This window comes from Camelus bactrianus, chromosome 16 (genome assembly GCF_048773025.1).
Source record: "Camelus bactrianus isolate YW-2024 breed Bactrian camel chromosome 16, ASM4877302v1, whole genome shotgun sequence".
NCBI lineage: Eukaryota > Metazoa > Chordata > Mammalia > Artiodactyla > Camelidae > Camelus > Camelus bactrianus.
This window is the reverse complement of record NC_133554.1, coordinates 49,887,958-49,906,739: the sequence shown is the minus strand read 5'-3', so window position 1 is coordinate 49,906,739 and position 18,782 is coordinate 49,887,958. Positions and strand designations below refer to the sequence as shown.

At 46.6% G+C, this 18,782-nt stretch overlaps 1 protein-coding gene and 1 long non-coding RNA gene across 2 annotated transcripts in view; one reads left to right on the top strand and one right to left on the bottom strand.

Annotated features, from left to right (window-relative positions):
• The window catches only part of LOC141573652 (uncharacterized), a 115,515-nt gene extending 103,873 nt beyond the window's left edge, over nucleotides 1-11,642 (bottom strand). The window contains exon 1 of the long non-coding RNA XR_012499624.1: nucleotides 11,495-11,642. This is a non-coding gene — a long non-coding RNA (uncharacterized LOC141573652). The remainder of the gene's footprint in view (nucleotides 1-11,494) is intronic.
• Nucleotides 9,731-18,782, top strand: part of FAM20A (FAM20A golgi associated secretory pathway pseudokinase) — a 44,519-nt gene continuing 35,467 nt past the window's right edge. Inside the window, exon 1 of the mRNA XM_074343560.1 lies at nucleotides 9,731-11,164. Within this exon, the coding sequence (XP_074199661.1) occupies nucleotides 10,752-11,164 (413 nt within the window). The 5' untranslated portion in view covers nucleotides 9,731-10,751. The remainder of the gene's footprint in view (nucleotides 11,165-18,782) is intronic.

Below are 18,782 nucleotides of genomic sequence, written 5' to 3'. Positions count from 1 at the left end.
CCCTGCAAACACGCCTCCTCTACCCGTTGGCACAGCTGGGGCTTTGTCAATAGAGGGTGCTGGAGAAATACCGCCAGCCAGTAGTGGCAGGAAGACACTTCTTGCAGGGTCCCAGCCCTCCATTTCTGCACCCAGCAGTCCTCGCAGACCAGGTCCAAACACGCTCTCAGGCCACGCGAACACACCCGCAGCAGCTCTGGCCGTGGCCTCCAACATCTGTCCCACCTTCCAATGGACACATCTAGAGACCAACATCGTGCACCATATGGAGAGTTTCTTCACCACCAGTGGCTGGGTTTCCCAGTGGCAGGCCCAGGATCTTCCAAGAGATCTAAATCTCAACCTTGGGCCAGGGTTGGGAGCACCCTCCTAGTCCTTAATTCCTTCATTGTCCACTTTTCCTCAGCCCAGATGTAACAGCTTCATTTCTGCACATGCTAGGTCTGGATCCTTTAGAGGAGCCCTGTCACTTTCACTAGCTAACAATTCTTTTGATCAAATCTTTCTTGTTCAAATAACCGGTGCACCGTCAGTCTCCTAACTGACCTTGGCCGCTATAAAATCTAAATACATTTACATGACCAAATTAACTTCCAGAAGAGTTGCTCCCATTTACAATGCCTTCCCCAAGCTCTAACCCATTCCGGATATTCTTACTCATTTTTAGCAATGAAGACGTGATAAGAAAGAAATCATCCCTTGTCAATTATTTTCATTTGCATTTCTTTGATTACGAGTAATGCAGAGGAAAAATTATCTGCGTATGTGTTGTACTGGAAGGAGTCATAGTGACCCAAAAATAGTTGTCTTCAGGGAAAGGAATGAGATGGAGAAGACGGAGAAGGAAGGGGGACTTCTATTTGTTACTCTAAAACCTTGTATATTGCCCAAATATTATATAAAGAGAAAATATTCATGTATTATTTCTATAACTAAGCATATACACATCGTGACAAGGAAGTGCTGTTGAAACTTCTCTCTGACTCCACACGGCTGGTACTGGTGAGCGTTGTTACCTTCCTTAGCAGAACTGAGCGACCAACTTTGGAAATGGCTTATCTAGACCTGAAACCTCAGGCTGCACCTAGAACACCAAGAGGAAATGAGGACTCAGCACACGGGCCTGATCACCGCAGCCGTACTTCCTGTATTTTAAGGACTAGGTTACTTTTTTGTTTTGTTTTGTTTCATGATCACGCATATGTTTGCTCTACCTATTCATCAATATTTTAAGCATAAACATTCTTGCAGATAAATCTTTGTGGACATCCTTAATTTTTTCCTTTTTTTTTTTTTACACTATTTCACTATTTTATTTTTTTAACATTTTTTATTGAGCTATAGTCATTTTACAATGTTGTGTCAAATTCCAGTGTAGAGCACAATTTTTTAGTTATACATGAACATACATATATTCATTGTCACATTTGTTTCTCTGTGAGCTACCACAAGATCTTGTATATATTTCCCTGTGCTCTACAGTATAATCTTGTTTATCTATTCTACAATTTCGAAATCCCAGTCTGTCCCTTCCCACTCCCCACCCCCTTGGCAACCACAAGTCTGTATTCTATGTCTATGAGTCTGTTTCTGTTTTGTATTTATGTTTTTTTTTTTTTAGAATCCACATATGAGCGAGCTCATATGGTGTTTTTCTTTCTCTTTCTGGCTTACTTCACTTAGAATGACATTCTCCAGGAGCATCCATGTTGCTGCAAATGGCGTTACATTGTCAGTTTTTATGGCTGAATAGTATTCCATTGTATAAATATACCACTTCTTCTTTATCCAGTCATCTGTTGATGGGCATTTAGGCTGTTTCCATGTCTTGGCTGTTGTAAATAGTGCTGCTAAGAACATTGGGGTGCAGGTGTCTTTTTGAAGTAGGGTCCCTTCTGAATATATGCCCAGGAGCGGGATTCCTGGATCCTATGGTAAGTCTATTCCTAGGACTAGGTTACTTTTAAAGCATGTGCAAAACCACGGGCTGGACCCTAAGGTCCGATTTTCAGTTCACAGGATATGGTCACCACCCATCTTGGGAAGAACAAAGGGAGACTACAGAGACCAACATAGGGTCCCTTTGCCTTTTCCTGGCTATTGGGTGAACACAGTTGGAGCTTTTGAAATGTGGGACTTAGATCAACCCAGAAAGAAGAGGGCGTGGTTAGCTCAGCATAGAGGTGGGGCTACCGTCACCTGTCTGGTTCCAAAATGATTAATCATCATTCACACCTTTCATCCTTGCTCCCCAAGTAATAAACAAAAACAGCGTGAAGAGAGTGAAGATAATGTTAATTGTGTTTATCATGATTGGTAAGTGTATAATTCTCCATCTGATGGGGGCTAAAATATTATAATACTGTAATACAAATATTTGAGATCCTCCTTCTCAGGAGGAAAGACTCTTTAATTACCCAGCCAACTAACAGACCTCCATCAGGCTGGGCTCTGTAGGATACGGAGAGGGGGACGGGGTGGCAGAGAGTGGGGTGGGGTGCCCAGGAAGGCAGGGCCCGTCACCCTGCATCATGAAAGGACTCGGGTGGGATGGGATAAAGAGGAGACAACAGGCATGATGGGGTGGAGTTGGTGGGGATGAAAGACGGAGGGGAAACAGGGGAGGAGGCAGGAGTCTAAAGCATGGACTTTGTGAAGAGAGGGACCTGTAACAAGGACGTTTAGGGAAGTGCACTAATCACCATATACCTCAGAAATGTAATTCTCACTTCTTCACCCCTTCAAAAGTTATTGAGCCAAGACGTGACTATATTTCAATAAATATATATATATATATATATACACACCAAAAAAAAAGCTACTGAGCCAAGACATGTTAAGACATGTTAAGACATTTCTATCTATTTCGGCTCTCCTAATATTCTGAGACTGAGCTTTGAGCTGGAATAAGGTATTTATTTGTGTTACATTTGTTTATGTTTGTCTCACCTACTAGCTGTGAATTCACGGGATGGGTTGCAAGTGGCTAAACAGCAGTTAAAATGCTTAAAGACATGACTTTCCAAAGACATCCCTCCCCCTAAAACATCACAACTTTCCACCTTCTGAAAATAGTTGTGTTGTCAAGGTAGTAAAAACTGAACCAGCGCAAACACGTCTGCTGCCGTTTGCTGGGTACAGAAAGCCCATCACACGCACAAGAGTGCTGCTTAGAAGAATCACATGATCTGAAAGCAGCTACAGGAAAGTTTATGGATTTCTTCCAATTCAAAATAGAATTCAATATTATACAGCTGACTTAAGCCAAGATTGTTCTTATGCATATTCTTTGCCCTCTGGCATGTTATCTCATTTTAAAAGAAATGGTGCACATTTCTTAACTGCTGAATTTTATGACCCTGCTTAATCTTAATATCAGAGCCCAACTCTTTAACTCAACCGTCTCTTAAGCGAGAATAACCCAGCATAGGAGGCTGCAGGGGAAACCAAGTCAAGTTTTTAATGAAACACTGTTAAGCACAGAAACAAGCAGAATGATATGACCAACATCCACATACTCCCCACTCAACTTTGTCAAGTTTCAACTTTGTAATATGCACTTCAGATCTTTTTTTCTAAGAGATAAATCACCGCCAACACTAATAAAGCCCCACGTATAATCTTCCACAATCCCACTGCGCTCACTTCAATCCCATGCATAACCACTGTGCTGAATTTGGTATTCGTCCTTCTCACACATGTTTTTATAATTTTACTACATCTATATTTATCCATAAATAATATCAAGAACTGCTTTGCCAGTTTTGCAGTTTTTCTAAATAGCGTCATACTACCATACACACACACTCACACGCATACACACATATGTGTCATCAATAAATGTTCATATCCTTCGCCAACTTGATGATGTATCTATGTTCAGAAAACATAGTTGTAATTCCTTCATTTTAACTGCTGTTTCCCCTTGTATAATCATACCACGATGTATTTACTTATTCTTCTGTGGATAGACAGAGGTTTTTTTTGTTTTTTTGTGTTTTGCAATTCTTTGCTACTATAAGCCAGACTGCAGACTGGAAATTCTTTTGAATAGATGTATGCATCTTTTTTTATGTTGTTTTTTAACATAAAGCTAAGAGAATAATATGACCAATAAAATTCACAGTTTTAAAAAGTGTACAGCTCTGAGAGTAAACAACACGCTCAGGATCCTCATTTGGAGTCACACCTTTGTCACTGGCCCTAACTGCTGGCAACCACTGGTCTATTCTCTGTCACCACAGTTTTTCCAATTCCAGAATATCATATAGCTGTAACCACATGTTAGCTTTTGAGACTGGTCTCTTTCAGCATTATGCCTTTGAGATGCATCCATGCTGTTGTTCATATACATACTTTATTCCTTGTAATTACTAAGTAGTATTCCATTGAATGGATATACAACACTTCGTTTATCTATTTTGCCCATTGAAGGACATTTGCATTATTTCCGATTTTTGGCAATCATTAATAAAAAGTGCTCTAAACCTTCACAGACAGCTCTTTGCACAAACGTAAGTCTTTGATTAATTTCGGTAAATACCTCGCTGTGGGATTATGTTCACCTTTCCAAATTCTTGGAGATTGACCAGTTATCTTTCTGTAAGTGATTTCTAGTCTATTTCTATTATGATCAGAGAACATAATTTGTATGATTTTGAGTCTTTTAAATTTGTTAAGATTTGCTTTATAACCCAAAATATAGTCCATCTTGGCAAATTTCATGTACACTTGAAAATAATATTCATTATGCTGCTATTGAGTGGAGTATCTTTTAATTGGTGTGTTTAGACCACTTACATTTAATGTAATTATTGATAAGTTTGCATTTAGATCCACCATTTTATAACTTGTTTTCTGTTTGTTCCCTATCCCCATTCCTGCTTTCTTTTGTGTGATTTGAATATTTTAGGGTCCCATTTTAATATATCTATTGAATTTTGATTATATCTTAATGTAGGTTTTTAATGCAGTTTTTTTATGTTCACTTTAGGGATTATAATATACAAAGTTAACGTTTCTCAGTCTCCTGAGAATTAGTATTTTACCACTGCAAGTGGAATACAGAACCATTACCAGCATATAGGTTACTTTACCTTCTTCCTTTTACGTTGTAGTGGTCATTATGTCTGTAGGTATGGAAACTGTAGGTCATTATGTCTGTAGGTATGTAGACATGCTTTCAACTATCACACATATTCTAAAGGGGAAAAATAATCTACTCTATTTTCCCAGATATTTACCATTTCTGTCGCTCTTCCTTCATTCCTAATGTTCCAGGTTTCCCTCTGGTAGCATTTGCTTTCCATCTGAAAAACTTGCTTTAGCATTTCTATTACAGTAGGCCTGCTGGCAATAAATTCTCTTAGTTTTTAATCCATATTTCATCATCATTTGTGAAGGGTGATAATTCTAAAAGGGGGCTTTGAAATTGTCTAACTTAAAGTATTCATTTTACATACGAGGAAAATGAAGCCCAGAGGCATTAAATAATTTGCCCCATGTCATTGAGCTAGTTGATGACTGAGCCAGGATCAAAGCTTATGCTTCCTGACTCCCAGTTCAGTGCTCTTCCTCTTCCTGTACAATCTCAATCATTTAGTTTACACTGGAAATAAAGTTGTGCAAAATGAGTTTGATTCCTGTATGTTAGTACAAGAAAAATTGTAAATTTATCATTTTTTAGAACAGAAAAGGACCTTAGAGATCATTCGATTCTGTGTTCCGTGTTTCAGACGAGTAAACTGAGGCCCAGAGAAGGTAATTCACTTTCCCAAGGGAAATTTACTAATAAGTAGAGCCATGACTTTTTATAGCAAGATCACACCACATACCTGCTATTTGTAAAGAACAGGCATTGGGGTTGCTTGTTTGCTTTTTTGTTTGTTTGCTTGTGCTTCCCAGTGACAGTGATGGATTGTACTGGGCTGAACTCTCTCTCTCTCCCCTCCTCCCTCTCGCTCTCATGACTTTATGACACTAGTTGGATGGCCAGCACTGGACATTGTATCCTCGCTGGACCATTTGGAATCAAATCTACAACTCTCCTGTTCTCTCAACCACTCCCAAACTTCAGTGTGTATCGGAATTGGACCTCAGTGTGTGTAGAATCTTATAAGCTGGTGAGAACTGGCTTATTGAAATTGCACATTCCTGGCCCCACTTCCAAAGACTCTGATTCCCTCGCTCTAGGGTGTGACCCTGGAATTCCCATGTTTATAAACGCCCCAGGTGATTCGAATCTACAGACTGCACTTTGAGAAATCTCTGGCCTATGTTGAGGCATTATGTCCTGGTTATGAATAGAAAACTCTGGACTTTCTAGCTCAGAGTAAGAGATGAAAGAGTACAGCACCGAGTCAGTATCAGGTTTCTGCATCTCACTCCAATCTGGACCTGCATTCAGAGTACTTTGCCTCCCTCCTCCCTCACTGACTGCTGCTTTACCTGGTAAAGGTTAACATTGTCCTCACACGCATCTGCACAGTAACCAAAACTCTTAGGGACACACACACCTGCAGTTAGCATAGTTATTTCATTATATGCCTCTTTCCTATTGTTCTTTCAAGAGGTCCATTAAAATTCCTAAGGTTTAGATATTCTAATAAATATAATAGTTAATGTTTATCTGGGGCCAGATTTTTTTAAGTCCACATTTTTTTTAAATACTCTTTTTCAAACCACCCGAGCACAGACAGACCCACGTATGCAAACATCATTTATTCTACAGGAATTTGTTAATTTCAGTTCAATGCCTTGTGATGTCAGGGGTCCTATGGAAGCAGGAAACAGGAGGGGGAGGCATGTTGGCCTTGTATTCGTGGAGTTCTAGTTTAGCGTAGAAAACCAACCACACCAACAGGAAACAACTAGTTGTGTTTTAAGTAACATATGAACACGTGTGTGACAAAAATAAGAGTGTAACCTTCACAGATTAAAGAACTCTCCTGTTTGAATATTGACTCTGTTGTTTTCATGGTTTAATTCCTGGAAGTAAAGGGCTTGATATTTAGCCAGACTGAAAGGAAACACAAGTGCCCTTGGAGTCTGCTCCTTTTAATACAATAGCACAGTTTACCTGAATCTGCTCAGTGCACTCTGTCTTAATTGTCTCATGGGTATAGACAGATTTGGTTTCTCAGAGATGCTTGAAGGGAGGAACCATGTCTTCTGTTTCTTCTGTGTCTCCCACAGGGTCCAAAGCTGTTATTTTATTGTAACCAATAGTTAAGCCCCTACTGTCTACCAGGCCCTGTGCGAGATGCTACAGTTGCAGAGGGAGCCCAAGATCCCTGCCCTCAGAATTTTCCCTTCATTCACTCTGGTGGTTTGCTCAAAATCCTGGGCCTTCCCTCGCTTGTTGAAGTAGCACCCTGGTCTCTGCCTCCATCTTCACATGGAATTCCCTTCGTGTGCATACCTCCGTGTGCAAAATTCCCCTTTTTATAAGGACTCTGGTCATACTGGATTAAGGGCCCACTCTACTCCAGTATGACCCCATCTTACCTAGTAACACCTGCAATGCCCCTGTCTCCAAATAAGATTGCATTCTGCGGTATTAAGAGTTGGGATTTAAACATAAAAACTTTGCAGGGAAACAAAATTCAACCCATAACACGTATAAACAACTAAACACAACATGATCGATGCTTTGGTCGGAATGCATGCAAACAGCTATCAGGGTGTAAGAGAGCACATGGCACTGATGTTGCAGAGAGAATAAAACTGGCGGCGAAAGTGTGGGTAGACCACGGACATTCTCCAGGTGGGGAAATGGCAATGAGCCTTTGGTTAAAGGCATGTCTGTGAGAGCAGGAAGCACTTGGGGAACTTCAGAAAGTATTACGGGGTGAAAACTGGAGGACACAAAAAGAAGAGGTGGGAGATGAGGCTGGATAAGAAGTCAGGAGCCAAACCATGAAGAGTCACATCACGAGTGGCCTAATCCAGAGGCAGTGAGAGGCTGTGGAGGCTTTTCAACAGGAGAATATCGTGGTATCTGTATGCTAGAAAGCTCCCTCTGGCAGGAGTTTTGATTATATCAAAACACGAGATGGGCACTGAAATGGGGCCACAACTGGAAGCAGAAAGAACATTCAGGAGGCTGTTTCCAAGAATCGATGCAAGAAACAGATGCATTCAAGAGCAGGAGAAATGGAAAGGGGGATGGCTTTGCAATGGGAGGCCTGAAACAGAACAATGGGACCTAGTAAACAGCAGTTGGAGAAGACATAGGTGCGAACTGAGGGGATGAAGATGAGGCTGGCGAGGAAGCCAGGGCCCCAGACCTGGAGAGTCAGAGCAGGAGCAGAAGGGGAGGGCTCATTTCTGGGAGGGGGAAGGAGAGATTTAGACAAACCGTGAGGACAGTGGCATCGGACTGGCCAGCTCTGCCTCGAGGATTCCCACTCTCCCACTCCGACCTTACACTCCATCTCTGACTTCCACATGCAGTTTTGCCCTTACCTTTATAGGGCAGGGAAGACGTGTTCCGATCATCGCTACTTGAGTTAGGGGTAGCTGTTTCCTGAATCAAGGTCACACAAAAGGGTCTCCTGAGAGAGCAGGACTCCACGCAACCCCTCGGGAAGGTGAGAGTTAAAGTCGTAAGACTTGCAATGGCTTCTTGCCCATGAACTCTGCCAGCCCAGAAATGCAAAGCAGTTTGCCTCATAGTTACTGCAGATGCAACACCCATGATGCCCGCTACTGGATCCACTGGCCACGATGCCTAATTAGACACGTCAGAAGTTGCCAAGTTTCTTAGAAACGGGAGGCCAGCTAGAATTTAATTCCAGATAAAAAGAAGAAGGTGGTTCAAGAGAGCTTAAAAACCCCACCACCACACCCAGCTGAGTGAAGCAGCTGGCAATAGTGTTATATTGGGATTTCTCACTCAGACTGGGCATTCAGGCCACTACGTCGTGTTCCTGACAATGGTCCCTTTTTGGGACTTTCCTTTTCCGTACTTTTCTATTTTTGTCCCACTCAGGAACAGTCTCTAACCTATCCCAGTGTACACCAAGAGCCAGGAAGTAATCCTATTTCTAGCAAACACATATTTCACACTTATTCAACTGTGTGCTGGGGGCCATTCAAAACAAGTTACATACTTTAAGTCACCAAAGTCACACAATAACCCCATGGGGTAGGTTCTATTATTAGCTTCCTTTACAGGTGAGGGATGGCAAAGGCCACAAGAATCTCCCACGGAACCACAGTGGGGAAGAACTCTGAACCCACAAGTCAGAGTGTATTTGCGGGTTCTTGACTCCAGTAAGGGAAGGACGGGGTGAAAAAGCAGGGTTCGCAGACAAGGGAGGCTTTGCTGTCTGGGCAGGCAGCTCGTGGCGAAGATGCATTTTCCTTAACTTTCAGCAGGGTGGGGCTGCCTCCGCCATCAGATTTGCGCTTCACCATCCTAACAGCTCATTAAAAAGAGGAGCCAGGAGTTCAGGGCTGGGCCACTGCCCCTCCCTCTTTTTTCCTCAAAAGGAAAACGGGGTGGGGGAGCCTAAATTACCCCATGGGATATCAGGAGAAGGCCCAACACCCGTCCTTCAGTGATTCATTTGGGTGGACCGCGTTCACACCAAGCTAAATGCCAAAGTTCAGAGTGGGGTCATTGGGAGGACCCTCCCTCCTTCACCGCAAGGAAAATTTCCTCTCGGTAGAGTTGCAGGCACAGTTGGAACCAAACTCTATCTAAACAGGAAATCACCACGATTCTAGGTAAAACTGGTGCCTTATTTTGAAAGGTCAAACTTTTTCATTGACTGAGTGGGTGTTTGCTGAGTGCCTACTACGTGCCAAGCACATGACATGTAGTCCTTACGGATCTAGTAGATGCTCTGTTGGAAGATGCAGAAAAGAACACACACACACACATCTGGCAAATCTTACAGGACAAAGGTTTTCAGGGAGTTGTCTTTTTTCTAGAAAATAAACATGGAAATCAAAGGTTTCTCTCCCTCTCTCTCCCTCTCTCTCACACACACACCCCTCTGGAGTCCCCCCAAAGTTTCTGGCCTGAGCCCTGAGCAGAGCAAGTAGGAGGCCTGGGGCGAGGGGGGAAGGGTGTGAGAAGTGGGTTGGGTGACAAGGTGGAAGGGCAGAGCCGGAAGAGGGATCGGAGTTGGCAGGCGAGCTGCGCCAGAGGCAGGTGCCAGCGGAGAGTGGGCGGAGGTGCGGGCGCCCGGCCCGGCGGGGAAGGCCCGGCGTCACCCCCGCCTCTAGGAGTCGGGCTCGCAGACCAGCTCGCCCGGAGAAGCCGGGGGCACGGGCGTCCCCGCCGCCCGCAGGACGAGCCGCGGGAACGGTCGCCGCAGCCGCGGAGCGACAGCATCCTCAGGAGAGACGCCCCAGGCTCCGCAGCCGCCTTCCTCCTCCGGGAGGCGAGCGCCACCGCCTGCTCCCTGCACTCCGGCCGCCCGCGGAGGGCAGCCAACACCCGCGCCCCCATCCTCCACCTGCCGCGGGCTCCCGGGCGGCCGGACGCGGGGGAGAGAAGGTGCGAGAAACAGGGGCCCGGGGGACACCGTCCTCGGTGGCCACTTGGCGCGGAGAAGGGACACCCGCCCACACCGCGAGCCCCCGGGAGCTCTGCACCCGGTACCCAAGTTCAAGGGCGACACCTCTCGGAGGGGGGCTTTCCCGCGCGGTGGGCGTTTCGGCCCCGCTGACCCCCGCCAGCCCGCGGGACTCCTGCGCCGCCCGGGTCCTCAGAGACGCCCGCGCGCCCCGGCGGGGCCATGCCCGGGCTGCGCCGGGACCGCCTGCTGACCCTGCTGCTGCTGGGCGCGCTGCTCTCCGCCGACCTCTACTTCCACCTCTGGCCCCAGGTGCAGCGCCAGCTGCGGCCCCGGGAGCGCCCGCCGGGCTGCCCGTGCGCCGGCCGCGCCGCCTCCCCGGGCCCGGGCCCGGCCCCCGCCGCGGCCCCCTCGGCCCCGCACCCGGCCGCGCACAACTTTTCCCGGGCCCGGCCCCGGGCTGAGCAGGACGCCGGCGGCCGCCGCCGCGGCCCGGGCTCCAAGCTGCGGGCCCTCTTCGCCCACCCGCTGTACAACGTCCCGGAGGAGCCGCCGCTCCTCGGGCCCGAAGACTCACTGCTGGCCAGCCAGGAGGCGCTGCGGTATTACCGGAGGAAGGTGGCCCGCTGGAACAGGTGAGGACCCCGCCGGCGGCGCTCCCCCAGCCGCCCCCACCCCCACCCCCCGGCTCCCGCGCCGGGCTCCGAGCGTGCGCCCCGCCCGGCCCCCGCCCGCGGCTGCGGACGCCGGAGCTCACTGAGCAGACCTCCGGGAGGAAAAGTTTCTAGGCGGCAGCACAGGGAAGAAATGGTCTCCGCCCCACCCCCGAGCCCCGTGTCCCCTCCTGAGCCCCACTTCTGTTTCCCCCCTCTCTCTCCTGGTCCTGACGTGAAAAGCCGCTGCTCGACTTCGGTTTTCCAGAACGAGGTGCCCAAACAGAGAGCTGGTTCGAATCCAGCACTTACCTCTAGACCGGGGTGCCTTCCAGAACCCGAGGCTGCTCCCTGAAGCCCAGCTCTTTCCCTCTGCTTATTCCTCTGCCCCGGGGTCAGAGATCACGAGAGGTCAGCCCGGGGCGGAAGGTAAACCGTCAGTTTCCCGAAAGTGCGTGGTCGCCACTCTGTGCTATTTAAACGTGACTTGTCCCTTTCTGGTGAGTGTTATAACCTGAAGGCAGTTGTATTATCGTGGCGATTTGGGCTGACTTGGATCTGAGGCTTGATGCTTTCACAGAGGACGTTAAAAAAAAAAAAATCTACCTGGGAATTTTTAAAATCTAAGGCAAAATACAGAGGAACAAAGTACCAAACATTAGCATAATATTAAGAAGGATGTTTTTTGTATAAGGGAGGGGAGGGACGGTGTTGGAGAAGGGGGAATGGTCAGTACAGAGATCCCTCGCTAGGACAGAAGGCCTTCATCTGAGTTACCACTGTTTTGAAGTATAGATTTGCCTAAAGATCACTCACATCCAGAGTCTGCTTTTGGACCACACCCATCACTTTTCTTAATACAAGATATTTCCAAATGAAATGTCATCGGCTGGTTTTATAGTCCCTCTGGAAGATAGGGAGACCATAAATCTCGCTGGAAATTTAGTCCTAGCCCAGTTTAACTGTTTGCTCATTATTCTGCAGTGCTGAGAATGACCTGGGGTGGGGGGTGGGGGGAGACAGTCTTCAGAAAGTGAAAAGAGAATAAATTGAGTTATTGGCTGAAGTTTCTTTGGTGAATTTCAATTGCAACTCTACGGCTGATGATTTTATATTAGAAATAAAGTGGTTCTTGATTCTACTGCTAATTGGATGCAATAAAAAGGCAGTTTGAGTTTGCTTCTCAGACACTATCATTTTCAATATTACCTTTATTTCATCAGTAACGTGGGAGTCTGGATCAGTGAACGAGGAGATTTTGCCATTAGAAAATCAGCTACACAGTCTGTTGAGGATTTGAGGAGGGACCGTGGGAAAAGTCACTTGCTTTTGTCAGTGTAGATCAATAGTCACTCACATTTCTGTGACCATAAACTTCCCTATGTTACTTTCGTCCTTAAGGAAAGTGGAAGGGACTATTTTGGCAGAGAAACAAAAATCTTTCTCACCAATCTGCCCCACAGTCGATTTTGAGCTCGATTTCTACACCATTATCTGGCGGAAAAACACATTTACTGACGAGGAATGATCTTGGTCATTTAACAGAGGATTGGCCAACGGGGGCTGGTGACCTTGCTGTATTCAAATATAACAGAGTAGTTTTGTGTGGTCGGTTGAATGTGATGGTTGTGATATTTACTCATCACTTCCTTTGAATACTTGGGGTCTCAAATGAGGTTTGTGGGCTGCAACAGGAGTGGGGGGGCTGCACTTAGGAGTGTTAGAACGGAACCTCAGAGGCAGAGAACATCCTTCTTTCACCTAAACTGCATGATAAAGGTCAAGGCGAGGATGTTAATAAGTATGTGCTGGTTGCTTAGATCAGGGTTAAAAACGGAATACGGAAGACTCAAGAGCCAAGGTGAGTCTGAATCACTCAGAGCCCCACCATGAGAGACGGTCACTCATTACCTTAAGTGAGAGAGTGTCCTGACAATGTGAGGACAGGTGAAAGTACCTGCCACAATGTGCAGGGCCACCGAAGTCTCCAGATTTCAGTGCAGACAATTGGAAGGAACAGCAAAGGGAGAAACAGGGAACGACCTCGCTAATTATTTCTCTCTTGCACAGGCAAGACCCCACCCCCGCACCTTGTTTGTAGCCACAACCCAGCCAGTGTTTAAAAACCAAGGATTTATAGACATATGTGGATGCCATCATGCCAATAATTGCTTAACGTTAGCTGCCATCCAAAATAATTGTATCCGCAAACCATCTGCCACACCAGGAGGAGTGCAGGTAATGAAACAGCTAAATCAGCATTCCTCACCACTTGCCCAGAGGAGCCCATTAGTCTGAGTGAGCGGATTTTTTTTTTTTTTTTTTTTTTTTGCCACCACACTAATAAGTAACGGTATGAAGTCGGAAAGTGTCTTTCTACAACTTGAGCTCATTACCAATCGGAGAGAGGACATGGCCCGTCTTCTCCCCCTCCAGCACATTCCTTCTGGATTTCAGTGGAAGATGGAGCTTCTACACTGTTTTGAATGTTTCAGGTTCTCGATCAATATTTGTTCATTGGAGGTCAATATTTAGTTAAGTTGAAACCATGCAAGAGACACGTTGTGAGGAGGGCGGGCTATCCTGGTGCCAATGCTCAGGCTGCCTGCAGACCCCCTCCACCAGCTGTTCTTCCCTCCCTTCCCCTCTTTTCCCCCTCGAGATGGAACTAAGTGTGGCACAATCCAAGCTAAAAATGTAATCAGGGGAAAATGTTTCTTTTGGGTCGTCAGCCACCGATCACAGCCAAGCGATCCAACACCAGCCTCCATCGGGCGTGGTGACGCATTTGGCACCTGTCTTGGATAGTGAAGAGGAGGGGGCCCAGGGAGCCAGGGGAATGGGGTCTTCACTATTTCAGGACTTAAACCAGTAAGCCAGGCAAAGCCTTTACCTTTCACAGTAACGATGGAAGGCAGGGCTTACCTGGAGCCCAAGTTCACATGCTGCTACCCTTATATCTAGAGGCTGAACTTTGAGTTTCTTCCTTGCCCGGAGGCTGCCCAAGCCAGAGGACATCTGTCCTTTGACATGTCAAAACTGGTCTGCTTGGCCTGGCCGAGTGCCCACATATCTTTGGTCAGTCAGTTCCTCTGTAACCCTCTGGTCTGACAGTCAAGGTCAAACAAGGTCATGAAGCAGTTACAACACAGATGTGAGTTCTCTACTCTCTGCATTTCTTTCTTGAGACATCTTCAAGTGTCAGGAAGGTTATATTTTCCTGCAATGACCGACTCAGCATTTCTCAGAAGCGCACGCAAACGCGTGTGTAGATCTGTGTTTTCCCCACCATCGGAAGCTCCTGTCTTTTGTTTGTTTTGTTTGGTGGGGAAGGTAATTAGGTTTATTTATTTATTTTTTTAATGGAGATACTGGGGATTGAACCCAGAACCTCATGGATGCTAAGCATGTGCTCTACCACTGAGCTATATCTTCCCCGCATAGGGAGCTCCTGTCTTTCCCTCTCCTCCTTCCTACTTGCCGTCACCGAAGGAAGGCTGGCCCTGAGTCTCTCTTGGAAAAATCACAGCAAAGAGACAGTGCAGCTTTGCAAAAATGACAGTTGCTCAAGGGGAGTAAATTGGCTCACCTATTTCCGGGGAAGCTTTGAGAAGAGCCAGTTATAAGAGATGGAGAGAGAGAGCCAGAGAGATGAAGAAGAACTCAGCTGGACACGGGAATGGTCTCATCGAGGAATTTTTGGAGGAAAATCTCCCCACCGTGGCATCTGTGGAACAAAAAGTAAAATCTCTTTATTCTCATTCCCTCCTTTTTATCTCTTTCCTGCTTATCTCAGGCTGGCCCCAGATCGCTTGGAGCACAGATATATTGGGAACAGGGGGTTCAACTGGCAGAGGGGATAAAAGTCCAGGTTCTTGCTCATGGATGCTGGCTATTGGTCTTTCTCCCAGAGTCCACAGGGCCTTGGCCCCTGGTCTGATTCTTCCCCCAGTGACGCCAGGCTAAGAAAGGAAATGACTTCCCTGGGTTGGAAGAAGGACCTCAGCCACAACCTGTGTGTGGTTCGCAGAGGGAGTGGGAATCCGGACATCCATCTCTCTTTTCTCTCAATTAAAGCCTTGCTTGGCCGGTTTGGGAGAAGTTATTATTTCAGTGGTTTCTGAATCCCTGGACTTGTAGCTGGAGGAACCTCTCCACTTTTCTCAGGGTCAAAAGCTCCAAGCAGATGGTTTCTGAGAGGGCTAATCCAAAGGCTGTTTTCATGTTCCTTCTCCCTCATTCCAAAGCCCAGTCCTCACTGCCATTACCACAGCAAAGATCTAAATCGGGGGAGACCAGAGCTGTTCATCCAAGGACAACAGGCACTTCCTGTTCCTAGTTACATCAAAATGAAGCCCCTCGGCCAAGAATGGGAGGATGTTCATTGTTCCCAACCCCAAACACCTTCCTTTTACCCCAACCAAGTTCTCATCCATCGGGGAACTCAACTGGTTCTAATTCTCTGCATGCAAATCCTCCCACCTAAAAGACGCTGGGCAAGTGCCAGGTTCTTTACATACACTGGCCAACTCAGGCCTCACAGTTTCCCTAAAAGCAGGTGTGCGTGGTAGACAGGATTCCAAGACGGCCCTCCTAGAGGCAGGGCCCTGGTGTACACACAGCTTCTCCTTATTGTCCAACCCAATGCTAATCTAGGAACTGCAGTGAAGGGATTTTATAGATGTAAGTAAAGTCTAAGATTGGTTGACCTTGGGAGATTATCAGGGTATGCCGGATCTAATCACTTGAGCCCTTTAAAAGCACAGGGTTTTCTTTGGCTGGTTAAAGAAGAGGAAGTCGGAGACTCAAAGTCTGACAAGGGTTGGGTGTACCATTGCTGACTTGAAGATGGAGGAGACCATGTGACGAGGGAGATGAGTGACCTTCAGGAACTAAGATGGGCCCCCAGCTGACAGCCAACCAGGAAACGGCAACCTCGGTCCTGCAGCCACAAGGAAGTAAATTCTGCCAAACGCAAGAATGAGCATGGAAGCAGATGGCTCCCCAGCATCTCCAGACAAGAACTCAACCGAGCCAATGACTTAACTCCTTTCTGCCTTGTAAAGCCTGTGCAGAGAATTCAGTCACACTAAGCTGGGTTTCTGACCTACAGCCCTGGGAGCTCATCAGTGGGTGTTGTTTAAAGCCAGCAGGTTGGTGGTCATTTTTGCCCAGCATAGAAAACAAATTCAGCATTGCTGCTTCCTTCATTTTATAGAGGGAACGGGGGACGAGAAGGTTGTTATAACTTGCCTTCTAACGTCAGGCAGCTAGCACAAACCTCAGGCAGGCTTTGTACCCAGAGGGCCTGGCTCCAGAATCCATGCTCTCTAAGTGCCAGCTCCACTGTTCTGCATCCTTGGATGTCCACAGGTCCCTGCTTTTCCTCTTCTGGAAAGGCTTTTCTGATGATTTCCATTCACCCTGGTCCCTCCCTGACCAGACGCATCCTCTCCATGTCCTAGTGTGTTGTTATGACTGTGCACTGTCCACCAGCTTCATAACAGCTGTCTGGAGCTTCATGTCAGCATGAAGAGCCACTTGCTCCTGGCATGAAAATACCCCAGCTTGCACGTGGTCACACGAATACATCTGTTCCGTGGTTTCCCACTGGGGAGAGCCAGAGTCAATATCTGTGGGACAAATAATTGAGAACAGACGACACCAGGATTTGGGGGCTGTTAGCCGATGGTCTGTTGGCGCCTATGAAAAAAAAAAAAAAAGCCTTGAATATAAATAATCTTAACTTTTAAATCATCCCACCGGTATCCTGTCCACCCCTCCCTGTGAAGGTCTAAGGTGAAACCAGCCCACCAAGACATTCTGAAATTTGGATCCTGGGCGTTCCTGCTATTGCAGTAGCGTAAATAAAATCAATTTCAAAAGGAAAAAGAAAAAAGCCCCAGAGGAAACTTGAGAAGATGTCATTTGCCAAGAAGAGAGAATTTCCTCAGCTTCCTGAGCTTTCCAAGGAAGAACAGCCAAGAAGCCATGCATTAGGGAGAAGTGGAGAGTCACAGAGCGACCCCGACTTAGCCAAAGCAGCCCCTGCTCACCCCTCGGAAGGTGCTGACCTGTGTTTTCCCTGTGATTATTCATTAAACTGGAGGCCGATGAGAGCCTGTGGATTCTGCTGACGGAGGCTTTCGCGTGGCTAAAAGCCAAATGAGGATGCCATCCTAGACAGCTTCAGTGGAGCAGAAGTTCCTCGGAGTAATGGCATCTGTGTACCTGTTATTATGGGCAGGCACACACGTATATGCCTTATGAAACCCACAGTATGGAAAAAAAAGGGGGGGCTTGGTTCTTTTTATGGCCTGTCACTTGGCAGGATGTCCCATGGCTGCAATGCGAAATCAGAACAGAACCGAGCTTGAGTGCCTTGGCGATGCCAGCATCCAGGACGCTCTACCCCTGGAGGCTGACCCTGGAGGGCCAGGAACTGGAGGCAGCCAGCGTAATTTGGCTTGGGCAAGAGGCAAAGTGAAGAACCAGAAAAGGGCCTATTTTATTGGATTCTCTAGTAATAAACCAGATCAATCTGGGAATAGTAAATAGTGGAGGACTGTGGTTCCTAAGAAGCCAAGAACCTGAAATAAAGTTCAGCAAAATATGGAAAGTAAAAGAGAAACTTAGGGAGTTGTTGGCACAAGGGGCACATGCACTGAGAAGCTGAACCACAAAAAAAACAAGGCGGCCTGGGGCGGGGAGCGGGGAGCTCGGTGGTAGAGGGCGTGCTTAGCATGCACGAGGTCCCGGGTTCAATCCCCAGTGCCTCCATTTAAATAAATGAATAAACCTAATTCTTCCCCCCCCCCAAAAAAAAACCAAGGTGGCCTGGGAAGAGATGGGATTTTAGAAAACTTGGGAGAGGTAGAATGTCTAGAAAAGAGCTCTGCTCTGCTAGCAGAAGGAAAATCAGAGCTGTTCAGCCCTGGGAAGTCAAGTTCAGCTCTCAGAGATCATATTGGCCTTCACCTGTCCACACCTGGGTCAAACTCTGTAGGTCGTGGGTAAATATTTTTGATGGGGCTCACCAAAATGGGGTCTGTGTGGTCTCTCCTGGCCAATTGAAGTGTCCCACAGAGTCTCAGTTTCATCAGTATAAACGGGATTTTTATATTTCCGATGCATTTTCTTCAGTGGCTGAATAGTGACAAATCCTGTATGGAAAGTGTAGTCATCTGCACACATGTGTCTTCTCTCTGAGTTAAGGATTCTGCACAACCGGCAGCCGCTCATTTACGTGTTCTCTGCCCCTCTGAGCACTCAGAGATCCTGAAGAAAGTTCCATTGACCACTTCATGGTCAGCTCAAGCCCCTTACTAACCAGCATTGCATTGCAGGGGTTGTATAACTGGGGTCATTGGAGTCTATTGAGTGCAAGTGATGAGGGCTCTATTTTCCTCTGCACACACTCTTTTTCCCCCATAAGGTCACACTCACGGGTTTTAGAGACGAGGTCAGGGACATATCTTTTGGGGGAGGACCATGCAGCCCACGACAGTCATGTCTTATTATCAATACAAAGGCCATGTAGTTACCGTTTTATTTTTGTTTTTTTAAAAAAGATTGTTTTTACCATTTCCACAAAGGATTG